Source organism: Heptranchias perlo, chromosome 31 (genome assembly GCF_035084215.1).
Source record: "Heptranchias perlo isolate sHepPer1 chromosome 31, sHepPer1.hap1, whole genome shotgun sequence".
Taxonomy (NCBI): Eukaryota; Metazoa; Chordata; class Chondrichthyes; order Hexanchiformes; family Hexanchidae; genus Heptranchias; species Heptranchias perlo.
In genome coordinates, this window is record NC_090355.1 from 6,831,661 (window position 1) to 6,850,731 (window position 19,071).

The window sequence follows — 19,071 nt, forward strand, 5'->3', positions numbered from 1 at the left end:
AATAAAATGCATCAGTGGCATAAAGCTCACCGTGATTGTTTCACGGCATACCACGGTTGCTCCAGAGCTGCAACACTGATTTTAGAATTGGAATCACATTCTTGGCTGGGTTTACCAAGGCTTACCATTTCATAGCAACACAGATTCTGTTTTTTCATTCTCCTTTAAATATATGAAAGATTCCCTATTGTGTGGGTGTGTATGAACATACGAAATTAACGGGCAGGAAAGGACCAATCGGTCCATCAAGCCTGCCCCACACCATGGCCGGAGCATCATGACTAAACGTTTCCTCCCTCCTCCCTCCCCCAAACCTCCGCAGCCATGTAATTGCGTGGGTGAGGCAAAAACATCAGAGAGAAAAACCCAGGGCTAATAAGGGAAAAAATACTCTGGAAAATTTCTCTCTGACCCGCTCAGGAGATCACACGGACCAAGTGTTATCTATAAAGACACTTACCTTCTATATGATGCAATCTTTGCCCCAGTCAGGAACCGGTCCATCTCCCTCTTGAAGGCAGAGAGTCAGCACCCACCACACCAGCCGGCAATGTATTCCAGAGACTCACTACCCTTTGGGAAAAATAGAACCGCCTAACATCCAGTGCATTCTGACTCTTACATAGTTTAAACTCATGTCCCCTGGTCCTCCCCAATATGTTAAACTGGAATAATCGATCAATAGGGACGCTATCTAGCCTTTTAGTTATTTTATAGACCTTTATCAGGTCACCTCTAAGTCTTGGCTGCTCTAAAGTAAATAGTCCAATGTCCTTGAACTTATCTGAGTATCTGACGTTCTTCAAGCTAGGAATCATTCTCCCCTGGAACTTTTCCAAGACCACTTTATCACCCACCATGTGTGGGGACCAAAACTGGGCACAGTATTCTAGATGCGGTCTGATCAGCCACCTGTATAGTGTCAAAATGATATCCTTTGATTTTTGTGGAGTGGTTCTATTAATACAACCCAATGCCTTGTTAGCTTTAGCTATAGTTTCTGTACATTGGTCACGAACCTTCAGTGATCAGTGCACAATAACACCTAGATCTTTTTCTCTCTCAACCTCTTTTGGTATTGTTCCCTGCAAATGATGCATGTATTCTGTCTTGGCTCTACCAACATGACACTACATTTATCTAAATTAAATGCTATTTGCCATTTGTGGCCTACTCCCCTAGCACATCTAAATCTTTTTGCTTTTGATTACACTCTGCTATATCTTAACCCTTGCACAGATTTTGGTGCCATCTGCAAACAAACTGATCATACTCCCAACACCACTGTCCAGGTCACTAATAAAGACAGTGAACAGTAGTGGGTCTAGTACCGATCCCTAGGGGACACCACTAGTAATATGCATCCAGGCTGAGCCACAGCTGTTAACTACAACTTTTTGGCTATGGGATTGGAGCCAATTCCTAATTCAGCGATTCAAGTTCCTACTGGTACCACAAGATTCTACCTTGAGAAGTAACCTAGAGTGAGGTACCTTATCAAAGGCTTTCTTAAAGTCCAGGTAGACAGTGTCTACCGGATTACCCTCATCCACTACCCTAGTGACTTTCTCAAAAAAATTCTGTCAAATTTTTAAGGCACTACCTATTTTTTCGGAAGCCGTGTTGTGAATTTCTAATCGTCCCTTCCCTTTCCCAGTGATCATGAAGGCATCTCTTATGATCCCTTCTAGCATCTTCCCAATAATGGATGCCAGGCTGATGGGCCTGTAGTTCCCAAGCTCTGATTTGTCCCCTTCTTTGAAAATAGGAACTACATATGCTACCTTCCAGTCTAAGGGAACTATCCCTGACTCTATTGAACTATTGAAGATATTACTATTGCATAGGTTCATTTCAGTGTTCCAACTCAGTATGGCAATAATCACTGTAAACAAAAAAACTTTTACTTCATTGCCCCATGTTCAATATGGTCATGAGTCCTGCAAGACTACAAACTATCTGAAATGCATTATACCTGAAAGGGCAATGGTATAATGTGTTGGTGCAGCAGTGCACTATGCCATGGAATTGCAGGTCACAGGTTTTCCCACACTACCCTCTGAGTGGTAATCAGAGTATTTGAGGTACCAGTTGGTGTATCGATGTCTTCCTGTCTAATGTTGAGGGATTATTTGGCAATTCAGTAAAATGAATTGCTTTAGTAATCTTATACATGCTTTCATCACCTCCAGAATCAACTACTGCAGCACTGTCTTTGATGGTCTTGAAACCTCCAGCTTGTCCAAAGCCCTACCATGTTTCTGCCCCACGCTAAGTTCTGCTTGCCCACCAACCCTGTCTTTGGTGACCTACACTTGGTCTCTGTTCCCTAACGCCTCAAATTTGACACCCTCATCTTCAAGTTCCTCCATGGTCTTGCTCTCCCTATCTTTACAGCCTGCTCCAGCCCCATTTCTGACTCTGGTCTCCTCTGCATACCCCCTCTTCACACCACCGTTGGTAGGAAAGCTTTCAGTTACCTGGGTCCTACTATCTGGAATTCCATTCCTAGATCCCTTCACCTCTCTGTCCTCTAAAAACATTTCAAAACCCATCTCATTGACCAAGCTTTTGGTTACCCCTCCTAATTGCCGCTTCCCTGGCTCAGTGTAGTTTTCTATACGCCATTCTGCCTTCAGGCATTCTGTACATTAAAGGCAAGTTGTTGAGAATAAGCAATTCTTTTTCTAATAGGTTTATTTAAAGAGGAACAATGCTATAATTTTCTGCCTTGTATTTATACGCTTGGACCAATTTAAGCAGCGTGACTTTATCAATAGGGCAAGTGACCTGGCATGTCGTGATATCCTGTATTTCTAAATTTTCCATGTGCAGCACAATTTGCTTCCTAAGTATTAAAATGTCCTGGTGGCAGTGAAAATGGTGGGTTGCAAATTGATCTGAACCATAATAGTTGACTTGCTGCAACAAACCACTTGCACTTTTATCAGTAAACTGTTATAACAGAATTGAAATAACTTCCGATAAAGAAATTTGCAAAATGCATAATTCCAAATAAGATACCATTGTTTTTTTACGCAACCGACCTGAAATGTGAATCATAATTGGCTCAAAACCTAGTAGTTCTCACTGTTTTCCCCTAGCAGACAACATGAACAGCTGTTGATGTTTAGTTGTCGTTTGTTCATTCACATTTATTTCCCCTTCCTCTGTTTCTGTATCTCCAGTTGAATTACTTGGTACCAGCGACCTGCTGCATCATCATTCTCTTTGTGTTTGATCTGCCAGCCTACACTTCGCCCACCAACTTCCCTGCGGTCCTCTCACTCTTCTTGCTATATGGGTAAGTCAAGTGGTACGGCCGCAAGTTAAATCCAGAAATTAAATGAACAGTAAGCCCTTAATCTTTATGTCGTCCTTATGAAAAGTATAATGTTCATAACGTCACAAATTCTGATATCGTTTTTGATTTTACTGCCAAATTTATGCCAGTTCTCAGTCAATGTTTTATGGCTTGGATTTTGTCTATGGTGGTCTCCTTTTGGCCTAGCGGGAAAAGGCTCTAATTTGTACAGACTAGAAGGCGCCAGGGTTGATTTCCATTCTGTGCTGAGTTGGTCAACTTCAGGCAGTACAGCAAATAGTGTGCTACAGTTGGCCACAGTGCTCCTGGGCTGGTTGGGTGGGTGGGTGGTGGGGGACAGGGTGGGTGCAGGTGGAAATCAACCAGAGTTCCCATTCCTGGTCGCTATACGGTGACCTCTGCTAGAAAGTGTGCCTGTGTGGATGTCAGGTGAGAGCAGGATTTGGCTCAACAGCGATGCCTTCCATCCATGAAATAGCCTACTGGCACTTGCTGTCTAGGGTCACGCTTGGGGGTAGGTACTCAATGGCTGTTGCACATATGTAATTGTGGCAAGATTCAGGAGAGATGGAGGGGAAAAAAGTCAGAAAGAAGAAACCTCAGCCATGTAACTTAAATAACTGTTCAACCTAAGACAGCTGGTACAGGAATCCCCAACAAAGTTGGTGTAGTCCACCGATCAAAGGGAGAATCTGACTGAGGAACACTGTTGGCGTACTTTTAAATATGGTAGTAATGACTCTTATTCAAAGAGGCAGTACTTGGAACTAAGAAGCCTCTGACCTTAAAGGAAATATAAGAAAAAATTAAAGACTTCTATCCATATAGTTAGCACATTATCATTTCTCTTAGAAATAAGTATTTTGTAGACAGTGAATTAGTGAGTGTTGTTATGCAGGCAATTTGAATGCTTGATTTTATATTTTTTATTCGTTCATGGGATGTGGGCGTTGCTGGCAAGGCCAGCATTTATTGCCCATCCCTAATTGCCCTTGAGAAGGTGGTGGTGGTGAGCCACCTTCTTGAACCGCTGCAGTCCGTGTGGTGAAGGTTCTCCCACAGTGCTGTTAGGAAGGGAGTTCCAGGATTTTGACCCAGCGACGATGAAGGAACGGCGATATATTTCCAAGTCGGGATGGTGTGTGACTTGGAGGGGAACGTGCAGGTGGTGGTGTTCCCATGTGCCTGCTGCTCTTGTCCTTCTAGGTGGTAGATATCGCGGGTTTGGGAGGTGCTGTCGAAGAAGCCTTGACGAGTTGCTGCGATGCATCCTGTGGATGGTACACACTGCAGCCACTATGTGCCAGTGGTGAAGGGAGTGAATATTTAGGGTGGTGGATGGGGTGCCAATCAAGCGGGCTGCTTTGTCCTGGACGGTGTCGAGCTTCTTGAGTGTTGTTGGAGCTGCATTCATCCAGGCAAGTGGAGAGTATTCCATCACACTCCTGATTTGTGCCTTGTAGATGGTGGAAAGGCTTTGGGGAGTCACGAGGTGAGTCACTCGCCACAGAATACCCAGCCTTTGACCTGCTCTTGTAGCCACAGTATTTATATGGCTGGTCCAGTTAAGTTTCTGGTCAATGGTGACCCCCAGGATGTTGATGATGGGGGATTCAATGATGGTAATGCCATTGAATGTCAAGGGGAGGTGGTTAGACCCTCTCTTGTTGTCGGGGCCCATATCCTTTGCTGTATCCAGTGCACTCGGCCGTTTCTTGATATCACGTGGAGTGAATCGAATTGGCCGAAGACTGGCTTCCGTGATGGTGGGGATATCGGAAAGAGGCCGAGATGGATCGTCCACTCGGCACTTCTGGCTGAAGATGGTTGCAAACGCTTCAGCCTTGCCTTTTGCACTCACGTGCTGAACTCCGCCATCATTGAGGATGGGGATGTTTACAGAGCCTCCTCCTCCCGTTAGTTGTTTAATTGTCTACCACCATTCATGACTGGATGTGGCAGGACTGCAGAGCTTTGATCTGATCCGTTGGTTGTGGAATCGCTTCGCTCTACTTCCGCTATTTAGCATTTTGACCCCTCTGTGTAGAGACCTGCAATTTTGGGTCTCCACATGCAGCCGGGAGCCACTCAGCTCAGACCCAGCTATGGGACTGGTTCTTCTCCTGAATGCCAGTAGGGAGATATCTGAGCTGGGAAACTTCAATGATGGCGAGTACACATTTTTCCATGGATTTCAGGACCAAGTAAGGTAGACAAGACCAAATAATCCTTTCTGGTTACTACTTGAGATCTCGTCTGGTTATCATCTCTCCATTCCTCAAATTCTCATTTTATTCCTGACCATGTAGAACATGTCGTAAGTTTAACGAATACCACAATGGTCTGAGAAGTATCTGCATGAGTTATATAAGTAGAAGGCAGATCGCTGAGTTTCACAGGAAATGTTTCTATTATTTATTATGATCTACAATACAAGCAAGTAAAGTTCGATCTTGTTATTACTCCATCTTAAACATTTACTCCAAGACCATTTTACTCCAAGTCCATTTGCAAGTAAGAATTCTTTGGTCTCTCTGTAGTGGTACTTAGAATCATAGAATTATACAGCGCAGAAGGTGGCCATTCGGTCCATTGTGTCTGTGCCGGCTCTTTGAAAGAGCTGTCCAATTAGTCCCACTCCCTGGCTCTTTCCCCATAGCCCTGCAAATTTTTCCCTGTCAAGTATTTATCCAATTCCCTTGTGAAAGTTACTATTGAATTTGCTTTTACCACTTTTTCTGGTAGTGCATTCCAGATCGTAACAACTCGCTATGCAAAAAAAAAAGTCTTTCATTTCCCTCCTGGATTTTTTGCCAATTATCTTAAATCTGTGTCCTCTGGTTACTGACCCTCCTGCCAGTGGAAAAAGTTTCTCGCTATTTACTCTATCAAAACCGCTTACAAACACGCTTGGGTGTGTTTGTAGTTTGTAAAGATTTCCTATATTGAAAATACCCGAACCGAGGAAACTTTCATGAATGAATTTACCATGTCATTGGATATGGAGAGCAGGTGGTTCCCAACCACTCTTGTGACTGTTGACAGTAGTCATTCTTTGCAAGTTTATTAAGGAAATTTAATCTCTCAAAAATAGCCTTAAAATTCCTTTCAGTTTTGTCTTGATTCTATTGCTGGCACCAAAAGTAAATGCGATTTAAAGCACGTTTTTTTTTTAAATAGAGCCAGTAATTAGAGCACAAACACATTCTGGATACAGTAGTTTGATTTTAAAGGAAACAAAAACAAAATCTTTTCAAGTTGCGGGCAGCGCATGGAAAACATCAGGGTTCTGATTGAATGGAAAGGTGCATTAACTAAAATGCGTATGTGATGGGTTTCTTACCCAGAGTTATTGTACGCTTAAAACGTTAACCGAGAACAATGTGCCCATTGTTCAGTGAAAGCAACGCAGCCGTCCACAATGGTGAAGCGTGGATCATCCAGCTCAGAGCGTTAAATTTGAAACACAAGCCTCAGATTGTATCTTAATTCACTGCTCTTGAAGGGAGTAATTGGAGCCAGTGTTAGACACATCCTTATTTGAGTTGGGTGCTGAATAATTGACATTCTAGTTGGACACCATTGGAAAAGATCCAAATTGGACACAGTCAAAATAATACAAACAATGGTTAGCATTTTTTGATATTCTGCTTCATGCAGATCTAATGAATACTATACAAAGTCATATTTTGTATTACATCTGGGGCACAATACCATTACTGAACCATCTTCCTTTCACTTTGACTCCTTTGGCTGAACTTCAAAAGCTGGATATCAGATTTTGGTTGGACGTAAAGTTTCATAATCCTAGATTTCAGTGGTCAAACTATTGATTGGAGCTCTCCATCTCAGGGCAGAGAAACAACTGATGAAACTAGCTTTTTCTCAGCACAAAATACTGTACTGTTGGTGATTATGAAGCTTCATTGGCAGATGAAGCGAAGTCAATGGTCCAAGTCACCTTTATGCAGAGGAGAAGGTGAGAGGATGGCAGTGAGGATTCTAAAAACAGGAAAGTTGTTAGAACTAAATTCCTGTTCTACTGATGGCCATATTTTGCAGCAGTATCTGTTTTCCTCGTCCTCTTGCTATCAAACATTGTCACTATTACTGCTAAGAATTTACAAAGTATGAAAAGGACATCTAGTCAAAACATTGAAGTGTGACAGAAACTCTCTTCCCAGATCAGTGAACGATTTGCTTGTTTGTATTGTCCCATGAACTCGTGAGTACTTGCAATCATTTAAACAACAAAACTGTGGTTCATATATTGTGTTTTCTCTGTTAAGGTGAGTGGAGGTGTTGATGTTTGAATAAGTCATTAGCAAGCTGTTGTGTGATGGGTAAAAATGGTCGTCCTTTGGATAATGTGAAAATTTGATTTGGGATGTAACCATTTCCAAATAATCTTTTAATTTAGATATCGTGTGTAATAGATTTGCACCAATACTTTCCTCTATGCATCAGTTTCAGCAAGTGCTTAATATTTGTAATGTGTAATTTTATCTAATTTAAAGGGAAAAAATCTCAAATTTCAGAAGGGGTTTGGGGTTTAAATAGAAAGGAGCAGGTGCTGGGTTGAAGGAAAGAAAACAGGGAGAAATGCAACCTGCTGCCATCAGAGAGAACACATTTTTCTCGATTTTAAAGTGGTTGACATTTCATAATTTTCTAACTGCAGGTTGTGTGTGTTTTTTTTAATGAAGATTTCATATCAGCCAGCGATCTCATCAAAAGGTTGTATTTAGAGCCAAGTGTTACATCTCTGCCTGTCGGCCCTTGATTGAGCAGAATTCCCCAGTTACTATGGAGTTAAGCTTATAAAGGAGATCGCCCTCTCCCTTTTCTCTCCTCTCCCTGTTGGACTAACATTGTTTGTAATGTTGTGTGATGTGTGTAACAGACCATTCCACCCCACAGCTGGAGGACGAAAAAAAATCAGGACAATAGTTTTTAATGAAATGCGTGTCGATACGTTCAATCTTGGAAGAAAATAATTTTGTACAAATGGCCTCAGCGCACCTCCAAGTTGGAAAACGTGTACTCATGGGAATTAATCAGGACCTGGGAATACTTGCAGGCAGTGGGGTTGACTTCAGTTTCTGCAAGAACAATGCTTATATGTGTGAAAATTCCCTGTTGTAAAAGGGAAAAGAGATGGGTATACTACTGTGCTATTCACTTGTTCAAATTCACAACCAACCCTAAATGTTGATTGAATGGCAGGGGAGACGTTCCACAGCCTAGCACAGGTTTAAGCAACATCACTGCAGAAGGACTGATTTCAAAATCGGCCCAGACACAGAGAATGACAGCCTCTTCTATAGTGATTGACAAGAATTCATGGCACATAATTATCCTCAAATGGCACAGACAAAAATCCGAACAAGGCATCTGTTCCTAAAGTGGCACATTGACACTTCTGACCCTGGTTGCTTTGTTTGTGTTGATCTGACTGTGAATGCCTCATCAGCGGCACACTTAGTGTTATAGCTTTTATACTTTCTTATATTTGATTTATCTGAATAAGAAACTGCAGTTAAAAAAAAAACAGGCTGCTGAAAGATCGCACAAAAAAAATCGCTGATCTGTAAAATCAAGTTAGTGAACTCACAGACATATCGTGAAGAATGACTGGAGCACCAAGAGCAATCACTAGGTTTGAAAATACAGACAACTTAAAAAGCAGATTTTAAGACATTGATATTGATTTGTCTCCTGATGTATAAAATTGTCTTTTGACCGAGCATTTGCCCTCTGACAAGTTATCCACTGGATTGAGTTTAGTTACTTGGTAACTCGATCACAGCGAGTCGCCAGTATCATTTCTGAAAATTGATGTTTGTTTTATAATAAATTAGCACAGTGCTCCACTCTCATCCACAGTTTTCAGGTTCCTCTGTCTGATCAACCATGTGTATCCTGCCTTGATGCCCAATCCTTGGTTCATTCAGTGGCAGTACAGGTGCCTTAAAAATGACTGTGCTCCTGATTCCCAAAGAAAATCTAAACCAGTTTTTGGTTTCATCCCCATCCCCCACTCTAACCAACATTGTCTCAATGCCAGCTACTATATTCGCGCAAGGGAGCAATAACTTTCAAAAGCCAACATGATCAAAGTTTTTGAAACTTCTTATCCCTTGCACCCCCTCCCATACCCAGGTGGCACAGGGCCCTGGTCTGCCAATTCAATGAACCGCAGTGTGGTAAGATGTGAGGTTGTACCACATTCATAGCTGCAATTCCCCATGTAGTGAATGCTCAATATTGTCCTGGCTATTGGGAAGGCACATGGTGGGGCCAAGGAGCTTCCATTCAGGAAAAGAGAGGAAGTCAGCAGGTGAGATGTGCTGGCTCTTTTATCGCAGTTACAGAGTGTCAATGGTAGAGAGCTGCTCCACCCCTCTGGACCCTCTTGGTGGGCAACAGTGTGTGACAATCAAAAAAGAGGGAGGAGAGCAAACTTGAAAAGCAGGGGAATGATCTTTCTTGTTGCTGCTTGCTCCACAGTTGGTCGATCACTCCAATCATGTATCCAGCTTCCTTCTGGTTTGAGGTTCCCAGTACAGCCTATGTGTTCCTGATTGTCATCAACCTCTTCATTGGTATCACGGCAACGGTTGCCACATTCCTGCTTCAACTTTTTGAACATGACAAGGTGGGTACTCGAGCAGTGGAAGCCTTTTGTACTCCTTTCTTCTCCGCTTTTCCTTCAGACCCATTTTCTACGATGAGCAAGTCATTGAGAGCAAAAGTCAAGCGGTCAGTAACGATCTTGTGCAGCTCGTTTATCAGATTACCGCTTTAAAGTCACTCTCTTGTAATGTTTAAGAAATTATATTATGTTGTTCATGATGCCAATGCTATTGTATTTTTGGATCTTGAATTTTACCATTAGTACTGCTTTTAGAAGCAAAACAGTATTGAAGAATTATTTTTTTTCTCTGTCAATTGCTTTGTTTCTTTTAAGTCCTTCAGTTTAAACAGCGAGGGCTGCTGCTGTCATTGCCGACATTTTTTTATACATATGTGTATATTTGTTCTCAGGGATGTGGGCGACGCTGGCAAGACTGCATATTATTATAACCCGTCCCTCACTGCCCTGAGAAGGTAGTGATGGTGGGCGTTGTCCTTGAACAGCTGCTGTGGTCGTACTGATGGTGCTTCCACCAGTCGGCCAGACTTACTGACCCAATAGTGTGAAGATGAACAAAACGCAAAATTTAAAATGATGAACCCTGAAGTACTTTTTGGCTAAGGGCAGTTTCTACCACGTTAATACGCTATCAAGTTCAGTCACGTCTCCCATACACAGGTAGCTTACTAAGGCCATCAGCAGTCACTGATTGAACAACATTATCCAAAAGTGCAATGAAACCGCCAAAATCAAAGGATATTAAGTTTGATGATAATTCTTTGCAATCTTTTTCAAAGGAATATTAATCGTACGACTCCTTCAAGTTTCAGCAACTTATTAAACCAAGCCTCCTTCAGCCTGTTAATGTGGACGTAAAATATCCCATGGTACGATTCAAGGGGTTCTCCTGGTATCCTGGCCAAATTCTTTCTTCAGTCAACATCAGCAAAAATGGATTAACTGGTCATGCATCATATTTGCCATTTGTGGGATCTTGCTGTGTGCAAATTGGCTGCCACATTTGCCTATACAACAGTGATAATACTTTTTTTAAAAAAAAACCCACAGTAATTGGATGTGAAGTGCTTTAGGACATCCTGAGGACATGATAAGGTGCTGTACAAGTGCGAGTTCATTTGTTGGTTATACAGAACTTGGCTATTCCTCTCAGATGAACTCTCGAAAAGTCACATGTTCTAACTCCCAGACTATGATATGAGGCTACCTCATTGTTCTGCTTAGTGCCATAATTTCTGTGCATTTCTAGTATTGGATGCATGGCAATTGTTAACGATTATAGGGTGGATTTTCCAAAAACAAGCACCTATCAGGGAGCCTCAACCTCTGGGAGCAAATATCTGAAAATCCCTGCAGGAACGCAGTTTTGCAAAATTGGCCAAAATCGAGTGTAATACATACATTTCATGATGTATTGTAGAGTTGATTTCACTATGCTTGGGGTTCGGAGACTGAATGATGAATGTATTGTTTTCTCAGTCTTTAGCCAATTTATCCCTTCTGTGAATGTTTTAGGAGATGATAAAGCAGCCATTTGAATGCAACTCTGAGGGAAGAGGCGAGGATTCGCCTAATAGCTCAGCTGCTTATTCGAGTGAGTAACAGGGCCCTACAGATCAGTTAGATCCTAGGTTTAATCTCTGATCTGTGTTGAGTGTGCTCATCTAATCCAGCCAACAGTGGGGGTGATATAATGGGCCTCAATTCTCTGGGTTATGGAGTTGAACATTGGTTCAAGCTCCAGATCACTACCCAGTCACCCCTGTTGGAAGTAGATAGGACCGGATATCAAATTTGGACCGCAGTTGGCTGTGTCACCCTGCTCCTTGCTGATAGTCACTCTCCACGGTAACGCATGAAGAATGACCACTTGGGTAAGGTATCAGAGGCTTCAGGAGGGGGAGCAATTGCTGGAAAAGAAAGGGAAAAATTCAGTTGGCAATAAGCATTAAATGGGTGATGAAACAGTTTGAATTTGTTTTTATCTTCAGACTGCAGAAATTCTTGCCTCTTCCCAACTGAAAATAAAGAATTAAACAAAATCATCAAGAGTGGCTTGCGGTAGAATTAGTTATGGGTGACTTTGTTGAGTGACAACTCTTCAGAAATTTAGCTACATAGAAAGAAAGAATTTGCATTTATATAGCTTTCAACGATCTCAGGACGTCCCAAAGTGCTTTACAACCAATTAAATACTTTTGAAGTGTAGTCACTGTTGTAATGTAGGGAGTCGCGACAGTCAATTAGCGCACAGCAAGATCCCACAAACAGCAATGAGATAATGACTAGATAATCTGGTTTTTTTTTAGTGATGTTGGTTGAGGGATCGATATTGGCCAGGACACCGGGGAGAACGCCCCTGCTCTTTTTCGAATCGTGCCATGGGATCTTCTCTGTCCACCTGAGAGGGCAGACAGGAACTCCCTCAGTACTGCACTGGAGCGTCAGCCTGGATTATGTGCTCAGGACTCCGGAGTGGGACACAACCTTCTGACTCAGAGATGAGAGTGTTACCAATGAGCTAAGGCTGACACACTGGAGCAAGTTTCGGGTGGATGGGGGACAGGGTGAGCATTAAACCCACCACCCTCTTTCCACCCCCCCCCCCCCCCCCCATCCCCCGACATCTATTTGAGGCTGGGCTATTAACACCCGGTCCTCATTTACATCCCGCCAGCCAGCTGCCCTCCTGAAACAGGCGTAAAGAGACAGCTGAAGATCGGGCGTCCTGAAGGCCACCTGTTGACACTCAGGTCTCACGGGTGGGAGCCCGGGGCAGCAGAGTCCCAGATTTTCCGTGTAGGGTCTGCAGGATCACACCCGCTCGTCCAGGCCTGACAGATAATTTTAAAACATTCCTCTTTGGACCTCCGCAGTTTTCCTGATGGGTAGCCCCGCTCAACTGTTAAAATGCCATTGGGGTCCTAATTACATCATGGGTCTCTATTTGCATGCATCATTGAGGCTCTCGCCTGAGTACAGGCAGGTATCTCAGCCGCCTAAGGTAAGGGTTCAGCTAAAGGGCCGCTGGGCTGGAATGGAGAGGGAACGGGCCGGTAAGTTTTCGGACGTGATTTTAACTCCGTTTCTGCCCCATTTGTGCCAGGTGGAGTGGATGAAAATCGCCCCATATTTCTTTTTCCATTTGTGGCCAGAACTCATGAGGAAACTGTCAATGAGGACTTCTAGCTTCAGAACATGATTCAGATTAGGTTACTTCACCCACCAAACCCCTCCTTTTCCAAGGCAGAGATTATTGGTGACTCTGCTCCTTTAATTTTAGCTTTACTCCCCCTCTGCCATGTTTATGTAAAAAAATATATATATATTTGTATGTCATAGTATTCCTGGCCTTGGACTGAGTAGCTGCATTCTTCACCAGTAATGTGTTTTATTGGGGAAAGAGGGGTGTAGGTTGGTGCTCAGCTAGTCCATAGTATTGACTCACCACCTCAAGAAAATAAATGGAAGACACAGGTAGCTACCCCTGCCCGTGATGATCGCGAAATGGTAGGTCTGCATTAGGATATAAAATTTAATATTATTATTATTGTGAGTGTATTTTTTTTTTTAATGTGCACACTGGGAGATTGCTTCTTTCCGCTTTTAAGCATTTATGGCATCACGAAGGTTCGTGCACTCATTTCGTTTAGATAGAGTTGTGTATGTCATTTGTCTTCTCGTGTTTCCCTTCACAGGATCTGAAAGCTGTGAACGGCTACCTGAAATCATGTTTCCTAATTTTCCCGAATTACAATCTGGGCCATGGATTGATGGAAATGGCCTACAATGAGTACATCAATGAATACTACGCAAAAATAGGTAAATACAGAAGTGTTACCCCAAACTACTAGTTAGACCGTTGAAAGGGAAGGTTACTGCAAAAGTAAGTATAGGCCAATATTGGAATTTCCAGGCCTCCTTTGTAGAGTCATCTGCTTTTGTTAATGAACACTGGGATTGATATGGTGACACGATGTAGATAAGAGTTTACCCCAGTGCCATTGGTATCGATAAGAATCAATTGGTTTACTCACTGAACCTGAGGGATTTTTTTGTGGGTTCCAGCGAGTTTTTGCTCGACAGAAAAAGACAGTAGTACAAAACATAGATCTAACCTATGTATATGATGTTACAACAAAATGTATACTTGTGAAATGCCTCCTGTGCAAAAGGGACATCTGAGTTCTTAACAAGGAGGGAGAAAAGGTGAGCACTGAGCAGGAGAGAAGGAAATTTCGGAGAGATATGGGATAGGAGAAAGGGGCTTAAAGGGAAGGTCAGAGTGCAAGTTGCTGATGAGGCTTTTGAAGGCAGAGAGGGGTAGATGAGGTGAATCAATTTGGGAGAGAATTCCAAAGGGCAGAGATGTCGTGACTGAAATACGGGGAAGCAGAGGGAATGAGGAACAAATGAATGATATTGACTTTGTGACTGATAACTACTGTTGAGTGATTAATATATTTAACGAAGGAGTTTTGTGAAGACTTTTTATCCACACATACTGAATTCTGCTGTGTGATGGGTTAAACAAATGGCAGCCAATATTTTTCTCTTCCCTTCTGGAGGTGCTAACTCGGCGAGGAAAGGTTTCACGGGTGCCAGCCACCCTCCAGTGTCTCTCCCAGGTGACATGAACATTTGTAACAGGGATCTCAACTTGCCCCTGCTCCTCCCAGACACACTCAGGACCCACTGCAGGAGCTTCTTGGTCCCAGGTTCAGATGGAGTGACATACTTGGTTAGGCAAAAGGAGTTTAAGTTACAGCAGCAGAGAAACAAAACCAAGTACAGTGGTCAGAAATAACTCAATTAAAACAACTCAAGTCAGACAGAAACTGATACCTAACTTACTTTATAGAGTGGCCTCCAGTGGCAAACCCGCTAAACTAAACATAGCACCGAGACTCGACTTGGGGGCGGGGGGTGTCTGCTCAGTGCTTCTGACCTTTGGATGCCATAGCAGCACCAGCATCTAGCCAGAGATTAGCTCACCTGTACCAGCCATCAATCCATTCAAGCCATTCCTGGCCTGAGGGGAATTTTCCCTGAATTGCGAATGCAGCTTTCTAATGACCACACATGCACAATTGATGCATTCACAGTTGTATTAAAGTCCTGTTCATGACAGGCACAACTGAGCATGTGTGGATGTCAAGCATGTGCAGTTATGCCTTTTCAGCAAATCTACTCTACAGTATAAATGGGACGGAGTTGACAGCAAGAGAATTGATTTATATTAAATAAACATACCCAGCGGGGCTTAAGTTTTGCATTAGTACCATTTCTGCAAGCATAGTCAAACACCCTCTATTATACTTTTCACAATATCATGTCATCTCTTCTGCCGTTGTATATTCCTAAGAGTTAGTGAGCTGAGTAAGAAAAACAAGGAAATGAAAGACAAGAGGCCCAATTGTATCTTCAAGTATACCTCAGGCAGTGCTATAGTCTGTGCTGTAAACTAGGAGTCAGTCTGCCAGGCTTGTCCACAAGATGTCAGTCATGCTTTCTCCCCAGAGCGACTGCCGCAGAATTTGGTGCCAAAATAATGGCTAATTGCCCGTTAGGAAACTGCTGGAGTAGAACTCAGTGCCACTGCCACTGCCACAATGATGTTCAGGAAACTTGGCATGAACCCTCACCCTGTCCCCCAAGAGTCAGGTTAACAGATGGGAAAGCAAGACAGAGAGGGCCCTGTCAGTGAGGAGGAAGATCCCAAGACATGTGGCCTAGATACTGAGGAACTGCAAAACACAGGCCTGTTATCTAATGCCCAAACAGATAGAATGGTCATAGCTGGGCAAGTGGCAAGAAGTTATCAGTGCTTTGTGCTAGTACGGTGTGTTGTTTTAGCTGGCTAAACTTTAGCAGTGAATCTGGGCACACTTAATCCTTGACTCTTGCCAATCTGCAACTTAGTTCTCTATACTGGGGTGTGTCCCGATGGAAAGTGTGTGCATTCCACTATCAGACAAACAGAAACTCCACTTATGTAGATTTCTCAATTGTTTGGTTTGGAGATTCTTAGGCAGAGTGACAGGTTTCTATATCAGACAAATAGCTGACCAAAAAATAAACCAACACACAGCAGAACTTATGATTTTCTGATCACTGCAAGAAAAAAAATCGACCGATCAAGATGACACTTGGGGATATATTCACTGGAAAAGTCGCAGTCAATTAGATTTTCTGCACAACTACTTCCATGGGTTAATGGGGAGTGATCAACGCACTTCAATTTCTGTCATGATGTGGAGATGCCGGTGATGGACTGGGGTTGACAATTGTAAACAATTTTACAACACCAAGTTATAGTCCAGCAATTTTATTTTAAATTCACAAGCTTTCGGAGATTTTCTCCTTCCTCAGGTAAATGTTTCAAGAAACATTTACCTGAGGAAGGAGAAAATCTCCGAAAGCTTGTGAATTTAAAATAAAATTGCTGGACTATAACTTGGTGTTGTAAAATTGTTTACAATTTCTGTCCCCCACCCTTTTTTTTGCCCTCCTGAAAGCTTCTGACTCATGCTGGGATCTAGTTCCACCGTGGCTGGCAACCCACCATTACCTCACCTAAGTGGTCATTCTTCATGTGTGCACTTAGTTAATGAGTGTCAACTGGTACACACATGGGCACAGAGCCAAGCTCTCATACGCAGCATTGGTAGTAAACATTAATAGACCAGGCCTTTACTTGGAGATTGGTACTTTTATTTCCACACAATCTGTAGCCGTGTACTTGCATTGCCATTTGGAAAATGAATAGAGTGAGGCCCATGTTTTCTGTAAAAGGCTTTGGGTTTAGCTCTTATGTGTATCATTTCTCCCTGCAGGCCAGTTTGGCAAGATGAAATCACCATTTGAATGGGACATCGTGACACGAGGCCTAGTTGCCATGACAATAGAAGGGTTTGTGGGCTTCTTCATCACCATCATGTGTCAGTACAACTTCTTCAGAAAGCCACAGTAAGTATGTTATATGTCCAAGGGAATAGATACCATCTATAAGGTCCTGTACCATCAAGACTTGCAACTTGAAGAAAAATCAGTGAAATGCCTTAGAATCTTGTGCATTTGTCAAAAAAGTGCATGAGTCACACCCACAATCTTTGTGGTACCCTGATAAAATATACGAATTGCGCAGAGCTGAATCTTTCCCTCTTCCCCTTTTGGAGGTTATGAAAACTTCCATTAAATTGTCATTAAAGCAAATTTAACCAGGGAAGTCAAATCAGAAGTAAGAGGCCGTCCAGATTCTAGAAGTGGTGCAGAGAAGAGCAGTGAGGCTGATCCCTGTTAGAGGAATGAGCTATGAGGAACGACTACATACACTGGAGCTCTTTAGCCTTGGAAGAGATGTATCAAAGGGTATCTTGTAGGGCTTTACAAGAGACTTAATGGAATAGAGAAAGTGAATTAGGGCCAATACTTTCAGATGCACCAAGGCTACAGGACAAGTGGACACAAGTTCAGGAAGTATTTATTTACACTGAGGGTGGTGCACTGTTTGCTTAGAAGGATGGATGAGAATAGGACATTAGACTCATTGAAGAACTGGCAGGTGCTGTAATGATTGGTATCGTGACAAATGGGCTTGACGAAACCTTTTCATCCAAGCCTATATTGTGATCTTGTGATTTCTTTTTGATTGGGAGGAGCAGGCTACTGATGTGTGCTGCATGCACCTTGATAATGAAGATATGTAAATTGTACTCATTTATAAACATTTGTTTTTAAGCATTGGTTGTGCTTCAGCTCAGCACTAATTCCTTCTTCTGCATAACAGGCGCTTGCCAGTTTCTAACAAGCCAATAGAAGATGATGATGTCGATGTGGGGAACGAGAGGAGACGTGTTCTACGAGGAGATGCAGACACCGACGTTCTTAAAATTCAGAACTTGACGAAGGTAAAGCGAAGAGCAATGGATACATTGGGAATTCTGCATTGATATTGGATGAAGCGAGTGAGTTCAGCTTCCTGAAAGCCCCAAACCAGTAGGTGCCTCGGACATCATCTCGGATCACCTGCCTGATGCTTGTGGTTGACATCAGCAGTGGATGTCACAGGGAGCCCCACTCAGTTTATCTGTTACCTGCCTGATTCTATCCCTAAATGGTTGCAAGTTCTTCAGAGGAGAACCAATAAGGAACTATAAAATTCTGACAGGGCTAGACAGACTGGATGCAGGGAGGATGTTTCCCCTGGCTGGGGGTTCCAGAACGAGGGGTCACAGTCTCAGGATACGGAGTAGGACATTCAGGACTGAGATGAGGAGAAATTTCTTCACTCAGAGGGTGGTGAACCTGTGGAATTCTCTACCACAGGAGGCTGTGGAGGCCAAGTCACTGAATATATTTAAGAAGGAGCTAGATGGATTTCTAGACAGAAAAGGCATCAAGGCGTATGGGGAGAGAGCGGGAATATGGTATTGAGATAGAGGATCAGCCATGATCATACTGAATGGCGGAGCAGGCTCGAAGGGCTGAATGGCCTACTCCCGCTCCTATTTTCTGTGTTTCTATGAGTGACGGTGTTTATTTCACCCATGGGAAAGACTTTGTAATTCACAGATGATAGTCAAAAGTGGGCTGCAAGGGCCTTTCTTGTTGCTTTGCAGTCTCCTAATATAACAACTGAATCTAACCTTTAGTTTATTAGAATGAACCTATTTACATGAAGTGGACACAGGTTCCCTTTCTGGCTCATGTGAACAAATTCTTTAGGTATTGGCAGTTGGAAAGTAAATAAACAATCCTGTACCAGCAAGTCATGTCATTCAGTGAACTAATCGTCGGAACACCCAAATGAGTCAACAGCAGATTTGGCCACAAAGTGAGTTCACATAAACCAAGAAAAACAAGTGGAGTCCATGCATAACTGGAACACTGAACTGAAGTAAATGCATCATTAGTTTCTTTTAATCAGAGTGCGATCCCCAGATATTCCCAGAACCATACACGGAAACACTGCATTATACAAGGTTCATTACAAGGTTATGCTGTAATGGTTACTCAAACAGCATGACTGCATGTGGCTAAATAAATATTGTTGTACATGTTGATTTACTTGGAAATTGGGCAGACAGGT

General features: G+C 42.8%; 1 protein-coding gene across 1 annotated transcript in view; it reads left to right on the top strand.

The window, feature by feature from the left end:
* abca2 (ATP-binding cassette, sub-family A (ABC1), member 2) overlaps positions 1–19,071 on the top strand; it is a 457,180-nt gene that overhangs the window by 404,377 nt on the left and 33,732 nt on the right. Inside the window, exons 37-41 of the mRNA XM_067969563.1 lie at positions 3,189–3,304; positions 9,836–9,983; positions 13,679–13,802; positions 16,817–16,949; positions 17,770–17,890. Of these exons, the coding sequence (XP_067825664.1) occupies positions 3,189–3,304; positions 9,836–9,983; positions 13,679–13,802; positions 16,817–16,949; positions 17,770–17,890 (642 nt within the window). The remainder of the gene's footprint in view (positions 1–3,188; positions 3,305–9,835; positions 9,984–13,678; positions 13,803–16,816; positions 16,950–17,769; positions 17,891–19,071) is intronic.